The 10,000-nt window shown below is 48.8% G+C and overlaps 1 protein-coding gene across 5 annotated transcripts in view; it reads right to left on the reverse strand.

Moving 5' to 3' along the window:
• Positions 1–10,000, reverse strand: part of LOC110004054 (receptor-type tyrosine-protein phosphatase mu) — a 106,065-nt gene that overhangs the window by 2,490 nt on the left and 93,575 nt on the right. For all 5 annotated transcript variants that reach the window (XM_065948666.1, XM_065948670.1, XM_065948667.1 and 2 more), the window contains 2 exons: positions 9,772–9,888; positions 9,529–9,683 (listed from right to left, as the gene is read on the reverse strand). In XM_065948666.1, the coding sequence (XP_065804738.1) occupies positions 9,529–9,683; positions 9,772–9,888 (272 nt within the window). The remainder of the gene's footprint in view (positions 1–9,528; positions 9,684–9,771; positions 9,889–10,000) is intronic.

Genomic DNA, 10,000 nt, shown 5'->3' on the forward strand with positions numbered 1-10,000 from the left:
GTGGATGTGATTGGACGGTGTGCGGATGTGATTGGACGGTGTGCGGATGTGATTGGACGGTGTGTTGATGTGATTGGACGGTGTGTTGATGTGATTGGACGGTGTGCGGATGTGATTGGACGGTGTGTTGATGTGATTGGACGGTGTGTTGATGTGATTGGACGGTGTGTTGATGTGATTGGACGGTGTGCGGATGTGATTGGACGGTGTGTTGATGTGATTGGACGGTGTGTTGATGTGATTGGATGGTGTGCGGATGTGATTGGACGGTGTGTTGATGTGATTGGACGTTGTGTTGATGTGATTGGACGGTGTGCGGATGTGATTGGACGGTGTGTGGATGTGATTGGATGTGATTGGACGGTGTGTTGATGTGATTGGATGTGATTGGACGGTGTGTTGATGTGATTGGATATGATTGGACGGTGTGCTGATGTGATTGGACGGTGTGTTGATGTGATTGGACGGTGTGTGGATGTGATTGGACGGTGTGCGGATGTGATTGGACGGTGTGCGGATGTGATTGGACGGTGTGTTGATGTGATTGGACGGTGTGTTGATGTGATTGGACGGTGTGCGGATGTGATTGGACGGTGTGTTGATGTGATTGGACGGTGTGTTGATGTGATTGGACGGTGTGTTGATGTGATTGGATGGTGTGCGGATGTGATTGGACGGTGAGTGGATGTGATTGGACGGTGTGCGGATGTGATTGGACGGTGTGTGGATGTGATTGGATGGTGTGTTGATGTGATTGGACGGTGTGCAGATGTGATTGGACGGTGTGTGGATGTGATTGGACGGTGTGCGGATGTGATTGGACGGTGTGTTGATGTGATTGGATGTGATTGGACGGTGATTGGATGTGATTGGACGGTGTGTGGATGTGATTGGATGGTGTGTTGATGTGATTGGACGGTGTGCAGATGTGATTGGATGTGATGGGACGGTGTGTTGATGTGATTGGATGTGATTGGACGGTGTGTTGATGTGATTGGATGTGATTGGACGGTGATTGGATGTGATTGGATGTGATTGGATGTGATTGGACGGTGTGTGGATGTGATTGGACGGTGTGTGGATGTGATTGGACGGTGATTGGATGTGATTGGACGTTGTGTTGATGTGATTGGACGGTGTGTTGATGTGATTGGACGGTGTGTGGATGTGATTGGATGGTGTGTTGATGTGATTGGACGGTGTGCAGATGTGATTGGATGTGATTGGATGGTGTGTTGATGTGATTGGATGTGATTGGACGGTGATTGGATGTGATTGGACGGTGATTGGATGTGATTGGACGGTGTGTGGATGTGATTGGACGGTGTGCGGATGTGATTGGACGGTGTGCGGATGTGATTGGACGGTGTGTTGATGTGATTGGACGGTGTGTTGATGTGATTGGACGGTGTGCGGATGTGATTGGACGGTGTGTTGATGTGATTGGACGGTGTGTTGATGTGATTGGACGGTGTGTTGATGTGATTGGACGGTGTGCGGATGTGATTGGACGGTGTGTTGATGTGATTGGACGGTGTGTTGATGTGATTGGATGGTGTGCGGATGTGATTGGACGGTGTGTTGATGTGATTGGACGTTGTGTTGATGTGATTGGACGGTGTGCGGATGTGATTGGACGGTGTGTGGATGTGATTGGATGTGATTGGACGGTGTGTTGATGTGATTGGATGTGATTGGACGGTGTGTTGATGTGATTGGATATGATTGGACGGTGTGCTGATGTGATTGGACGGTGTGTTGATGTGATTGGACGGTGTGTGGATGTGATTGGACGGTGTGCGGATGTGATTGGACGGTGTGCGGATGTGATTGGACGGGGTGTTGATGTGATTGGACGGTGTGTTGATGTGATTGGACGGTGTGCGGATGTGATTGGACGGTGTGTTGATGTGATTGGACGGTGTGTTGATGTGATTGGACGGTGTGTTGATGTGATTGGATGGTGTGCGGATGTGATTGGACGGTGTGTTGATGTGATTGGACGGTGTGTTGATGTGATTGGATGGTGTGCGGATGTGATTGGACGGTGTGTTGATGTGATTGGACGTTGTGTTGATGTGATTGGACGGTGTGTGGATGTGATTGGATGGTGTGCGGATGTGATTGGACGGTGTGTTGATGTGATTGGATGTGATTGGACGGTGATTGGATGTGATTGGACGGTGATTGGATGTGATTGGACGGTGTGTTGATGTGATTGGATGTGATTGGACGGTGATTGGATGTGATTGGACGGTGTGTTGATGTGATTGGATGTGATTGGACGGTGTGTTGATGTGATTGGATGTGATTGGACAGTGTGTTGATGTGATTGGATGTGATTGGACAGTGTGTTGATGTGATTGGATGTGATTGGATGTGATTGGACGGTGTGTTGATGTGATTGGATGTGATTGGACAGTGTGTTGATGTGATTGGATGTGATTGGACGGTGTGCTGATGTGATTGGATGTGATTGGACGGTGTGTTGATGTGATTGGATGTGATTGGACAGTGTGTTGATGTGATTGGATGTGATTGGACGGTGTGCTGATGTGATTGGATGTGATTGGACGGTGTGTGGATGTGATTGGATGGTGAGTGGATGTGATTGGACGGTGTGCGGATGTGATTGGACGGTGTGTGGATGTGATTGGATGGTGTGTTGATGTGATTGGACGGTGTGTTGATGTGATTGGACGGTGTGTGGATGTGATTGGACGGTGTGTGGATGTGATTGGATGGTGTGTTGATGTGATTGGACGGTGTGTGGATGTGATTGGACGGTGTGTTGATGTGATTGGACGGTGTGCAGATGTGATTGGATGTGATTGGACGGTGTGTTGATGTGATTGGATGTGATTGGACGGTGTGTTGATGTGATTGGATGTGATTGGACGGTGATTGGATGTGATTGGACGGTGTGTGGATGTGATTGGACGGTGTGTGGATGTGATTGGACGGTGATTGGATGTGATTGGACGTTGTGTTGATGTGATTGGACGGTGTGTTGATGTGATTGGACGGTGTGTGGATGTGATTGGATGGTGTGTTGATGTGATTGGACGGTGTGCAGATGTGATTGGATGTGATTGGATGGTGTGTTGATGTGATTGGATGTGATTGGACGGTGATTGGATGTGATTGGACGGTGATTGGATGTGATTGGACGGTGTGTGGATGTGATTGGACGGTGTGTGGATGTGATTGGACGGTGATTGGATGTGATTGGACGGTGTGTGGATGTGATTGGACGGTGTGCGGATGTGATTGGACGGTGTGCGGATGTGATTGGACGGTGTGTTGATGTGATTGGACGGTGTGCGGATGTGATTGGACGGTGTGTTGATGTGATTGGACGGTGTGTTGATGTGATTGGACGGTGTGTTGATGTGATTGGACGGTGTGCGGATGTGATTGGACGGTGTGTTGATGTGATTGGACGGTGTGTTGATGTGATTGGATGGTGTGCGGATGTGATTGGACGGTGTGTTGATGTGATTGGACGTTGTGTTGATGTGATTGGACGGTGTGCGGATGTGATTGGACGGTGTGTTGATGTGATTGGACGGTGTGTTGATGTGATTGGACGGTGTGCGGATGTGATTGGACGGTGTGTTGATGTGATTGGACGGTGTGTTGATGTGATTGGACGGTGTGTTGATGTGATTGGATGGTGTGCGGATGTGATTGGACGGTGTGTTGATGTGATTGGACGGTGTGTTGATGTGATTGGATGGTGTGCGGATGTGATTGGACGGTGTGTTGATGTGATTGGACGGTGTGCAGATGTGATTGGATGTGATTGGATGGTGTGTTGATGTGATTGGATGTGATTGGACGGTGATTGGATGTGATTGGACGGTGATTGGATGTGATTGGACGGTGTGTGGATGTGATTGGACGGTGTGTGGATGTGATTGGACGGTGATTGGATGTGATTGGACGGTGTGTGGATGTGATTGGACGGTGTGCGGATGTGATTGGACGGTGTGCGGATGTGATTGGACGGTGTGTTGATGTGATTGGACGGTGTGCGGATGTGATTGGACGGTGTGTTGATGTGATTGGACGGTGTGTTGATGTGATTGGACGGTGTGTTGATGTGATTGGACGGTGTGCGGATGTGATTGGACGGTGTGTTGATGTGATTGGACGGTGTGTTGATGTGATTGGATGGTGTGCGGATGTGATTGGACGGTGTGTTGATGTGATTGGACGTTGTGTTGATGTGATTGGACGGTGTGCGGATGTGATTGGACGGTGTGTTGATGTGATTGGACGGTGTGTTGATGTGATTGGACGGTGTGCGGATGTGATTGGACGGTGTGTTGATGTGATTGGACGGTGTGTTGATGTGATTGGACGGTGTGTTGATGTGATTGGATGGTGTGCGGATGTGATTGGACGGTGTGTTGATGTGATTGGACGGTGTGTTGATGTGATTGGATGGTGTGCGGATGTGATTGGACGGTGTGTTGATGTGATTGGACGGTGTGCAGATGTGATTGGATGTGATTGGATGGTGTGTTGATGTGATTGGATGTGATTGGACGGTGATTGGATGTGATTGGACGGTGATTGGATGTGATTGGACGGTGTGTGGATGTGATTGGACGGTGTGTGGATGTGATTGGACGGTGATTGGATGTGATTGGACGGTGTGTGGATGTGATTGGACGGTGTGCGGATGTGATTGGACGGTGTGTTGATGTGATTGGACGGTGTGCGGATGTGATTGGACGGTGTGTTGATGTGATTGGACGGTGTGTTGATGTGATTGGACGGTGTGCGGATGTGATTGGACGGTGTGTTGATGTGATTGGACGGTGTGTTGATGTGATTGGACGGTGTGCGGATGTGATTGGACGGTGTGTTGATGTGATTGGACGGTGTGTTGATGTGATTGGACGGTGTGCGGATGTGATTGGACGGTGTGTTGATGTGATTGGACGGTGTGTTGATGTGATTGGACGGTGTGCGGATGTGATTGGACGGTGTGTTGATGTGATTGGACGGTGTGTTGATGTGATTGGACGGTGTGTTGATGTGATTGGATGGTGTGCGGATGTGATTGGACGGTGTGTTGATGTGATTGGACGGTGTGTTGATGTGATTGGATGGTGTGCGGATGTGATTGGACGGTGTGTTGATGTGATTGGACGTTGTGTTGATGTGATTGGACGGTGTGTGGATGTGATTGGACGGTGTGCGGATGTGATTGGACGGTGTGTTGATGTGATTGGATGTGATTGGACGGTGATTGGATGTGATTGGACGGTGATTGGATGTGATTGGACGGTGTGTTGATGTGATTGGATGTGATTGGACGGTGATTGGATGTGATTGGACGGTGTGTTGATGTGATTGGATGTGATTGGACGGTGTGTTGATGTGATTGGATGTGATTGGACAGTGTGTTGATGTGATTGGATGTGATTGGACAGTGTGTTGATGTGATTGGATGTGATTGGATGTGATTGGACGGTGTGTTGATGTGATTGGATGTGATTGGACAGTGTGTTGATGTGATTGGATGTGATTGGACGGTGTGCTGATGTGATTGGATGTGATTGGACGGTGTGTTGATGTGATTGGATGTGATTGGACAGTGTGTTGATGTGATTGGATGTGATTGGACGGTGTGCTGATGTGATTGGATGTGATTGGACGGTGTGTGGATGTGATTGGACGGTGAGTGGATGTGATTGGACGGTGTGCGGATGTGATTGGACGGTGTGTGGATGTGATTGGATGGTGTGTTGATGTGATTGGACGGTGTGTTGATGTGATTGGACGGTGTGCGGATGTGATTGGACGGTGTGTTGATGTGATTGGACGGTGTGTTGATGTGATTGGACGGTGTGTTGATGTGATTGGATGGTGTGCGGATGTGATTGGACGGTGTGTTGATGTGATTGGACGGTGTGTTGATGTGATTGGATGGTGTGCGGATGTGATTGGACGGTGTGTTGATGTGATTGGACGTTGTGTTGATGTGATTGGACGGTGTGTGGATGTGATTGGACGGTGTGCGGATGTGATTGGACGGTGTGTTGATGTGATTGGATGTGATTGGACGGTGATTGGATGTGATTGGACGGTGATTGGATGTGATTGGACGGTGTGTTGATGTGATTGGATGTGATTGGACGGTGATTGGATGTGATTGGACGGTGTGTTGATGTGATTGGATGTGATTGGACGGTGTGTTGATGTGATTGGATGTGATTGGACAGTGTGTTGATGTGATTGGATGTGATTGGACAGTGTGTTGATGTGATTGGATGTGATTGGATGTGATTGGACGGTGTGTTGATGTGATTGGATGTGATTGGACAGTGTGTTGATGTGATTGGATGTGATTGGACGGTGTGCTGATGTGATTGGATGTGATTGGACGGTGTGTTGATGTGATTGGATGTGATTGGACAGTGTGTTGATGTGATTGGATGTGATTGGACGGTGTGCTGATGTGATTGGATGTGATTGGACGGTGTGTGGATGTGATTGGACGGTGAGTGGATGTGATTGGACGGTGTGCGGATGTGATTGGACGGTGTGTGGATGTGATTGGATGGTGTGTTGATGTGATTGGACGGTGTGTTGATGTGATTGGACGGTGTGCGGATGTGATTGGACGGTGTGTTGATGTGATTGGACGGTGTGTTGATGTGATTGGACGGTGTGTTGATGTGATTGGATGGTGTGTTGATGTGATTGGATGGTGTGCGGATGTGATTGGACGGTGTGTTGATGTGATTGGACGGTGTGTTGATGTGATTGGATGGTGTGCGGATGTGATTGGACGGTGTGTTGATGTGATTGGACGTTGTGTTGATGTGATTGGACGGTGTGTGGATGTGATTGGACGGTGTGCGGATGTGATTGGACGGTGTGTTGATGTGATTGGATGTGATTGGACGGTGATTGGATGTGATTGGACGGTGATTGGATGTGATTGGACGGTGTGTTGATGTGATTGGATGTGATTGGACGGTGATTGGATGTGATTGGACGGTGTGTTGATGTGATTGGATGTGATTGGACGGTGTGTTGATGTGATTGGATGTGATTGGACAGTGTGTTGATGTGATTGGATGTGATTGGACAGTGTGTTGATGTGATTGGATGTGATTGGATGTGATTGGACGGTGTGTTGATGTGATTGGATGTGATTGGACAGTGTGTTGATGTGATTGGATGTGATTGGACGGTGTGCTGATGTGATTGGATGTGATTGGACGGTGTGTTGATGTGATTGGATGTGATTGGACAGTGTGTTGATGTGATTTGATGTGATTGGATGTGATTGGACGGTGTGTGGATGTGATTGGACGGTGAGTGGATGTGATTGGACGGTGTGCGGATGTGATTGGACGGTGTGTGGATGTGATTGGATGGTGTGTTGATGTGATTGGACGGTGTGCAGATGTGATTGGACGGTGTGTTGATGTGATTGGACGGTGTGTGGATGTGATTGGACGGTGTGCAGATGTGATTGGATGTGATTGCACGGTGTGTTGATGTGATTGGATGTGATTGGACGGTGTGTTGATGTGATTGGACGGTGTGTGGATGTGATTGGATGGTGTGTTGATGTGATTGGACGGTGTGCAGATGTGATTGGATGTGATTGGATGGTGTGATTGGACGGTGATTGGATGTGATTGGACGGTGATTGGATGTGATTGGACGGTGATTGGATGTGATTGGACGGTGTGTGGATGTGATTGGACGGTGTGTGGATGTGATTGGACGGTGATTGGATGTGATTGGACGGTGTGTTGATGTGATTGGACGTTGTGTTGATGTGATTGGACGGTGTGTGGATGTGATTGGACGGTGTGCGGATGTGATTGGACGGTGTGTTGATGTGATTGGATGTGATTGGACGGTGATTGGATGTGATTGGACGGTGATTGGATGTGATTGGACGGTGTGTTGATGTGATTGGATGTGATTGGACGGTGATTGGATGTGATTGGATGGTGTGTTGATGTGATTGGATGTGATTGGACGGTGATTGGATGTGATTGGACGGTGATTGGATGTGATTGGACGATGTGTGGATGTGATTGGACGGTGTGTGGATGTGATTGGACGGTAATTGGATGTGATTGGACGGTGATTGGATGTGATTGGACGGTGTGTTGATGTGATTGGATGTGATTGGATGGTGTGTTGATGTGATTGGATGTGATTGGACGGTGATTGGATGTGATTGGACGGTGTGTGGATGTGATTGGACGGTGTGTGGATGTGATTGGACGGTGATTGGATGTGATTGGACGGTGATTGGATGTGATTGGACGGTGTGTGGATGTGATTGGACGGTGTGTGGATGTGATTGGACGATGATTGGATGTGATTGGACGGTGATTGGATGTGATTGGATGGTGTGTTGATGTGATTGGATGTGATTGGATGGTGTGTTGATGTGATTGGATGTGATTGGACGGTGATTGGATGTGATTGGACGGTGTGTGGATGTGATTGGACGGTGTGCGGATGTGATTGGACGGTGTGTTGATGTGATTGGACGGTGTGTTGATGTGATTGGACGGTGTGTGGATGTGATTGGACGGTGTGTGGATGTGATTGGACGATGATTGGATGTGATTGGACGGTGATTGGATGTGATTGGACGGTGTGTTGATGTGATTGGATGTGATTGGATGGTGTGTTGATGTGATTGGATGTGATTGGACGGTGATTGGATGTGATTGGACGGTGTGTGGATGTGATTGGACGGTGTGCGGATGTGATTGGACGGTGTGTTGATGTGATTGGACGGTGTGTTGATGTGATTGGACGGTGTGCGGATGTGATTGGACGTTGTGTTGATGTGATTGGACGGTGTGTTGATGTGATTGGACGGTGTGTGGATGTGATTGGATGTGATTGGACGGTGTGTTGATGTGATTGGATGTGATTGGATGGTGTGTTGATGTGATTGGATGTGATTGGACGGTGATTGGATGTGATTGGACGGTGTGTGGATGTGATTGGACGGTGTGTGGATGTGATTGGACGGTGATTGGATGTGATTGGACGTTGTGTTGATGTGATTGGACGGTGTGTTGATGTGATTGGACGGTGTGCGGATGTGATTGGACGGTGTGATGATGTGATTGGACGGTGTGTGGATGTGATTGGACGGTGTGCGGATGTGATTGGACGGTGTGTTGATGTGATTGGACGGTGTGTTGATGTGATTGGACGGTGTGCGGATGTGATTGGACGGTGTGTTGATGTGATTGGACGGTGTGTGGATGTGATTGGACGGTGTGCGGATGTGATTGGACGGTGTGTTGATGTGATTGGACGGTGTGTTGATGTGATTGGACGGTGTGCTGATGTGATTGGACGGTGTGTTGATGTGATTGGACGGTGTGCGGATGTGATTGGACGGTGTGTTGATGTGATTGGACGGTGTGCGGATGTGATTGGACGGTGTGTTGATGTGATTGGACGGTGTGTTGATGTGATTGGACGGTGTGCGGATGTGATTGGACGGTGTGTTACCTGCAGTGGACCACAGTGGGGCCGGCGGTGGGCGGGGTCTTGGCCTTGACGCGGCGGATGAATCCCAGCAGACCAGTGGCGTGAAGCGGCACCCCATGATCAGGCCAACCAGTGAAATGAAACTGTCGGATCTCTCTGATCTCGGCCACGCCCCTCTGTGACACAAAGACACGCCCAGTTATTAGTGTAAGTTATTGTGTGTGTGTGTGTGTGTGTGTGTGTGTGTGTGTGTGTGTGTCCTACCTTCTCCACAGCGAAGGTTCGGATCACGTACTCTGACAGCAGCTGAGTCTCGATCAGTGTCACCTTCATGTCGCCGTAGATCTCTGTGTCATCAGGCCAGTATTTACAACACTTCACCTACACACACACACACACACACACACACACACACACACACACACACACACACACACACACACACACACAACACACACAGACACACACACACACACACACACACAGACACACA

This window comes from Labrus bergylta, chromosome 20, assembly GCF_963930695.1.
Source record: "Labrus bergylta chromosome 20, fLabBer1.1, whole genome shotgun sequence".
Classification (NCBI taxonomy): Eukaryota; Metazoa; Chordata; class Actinopteri; order Labriformes; family Labridae; genus Labrus; species Labrus bergylta.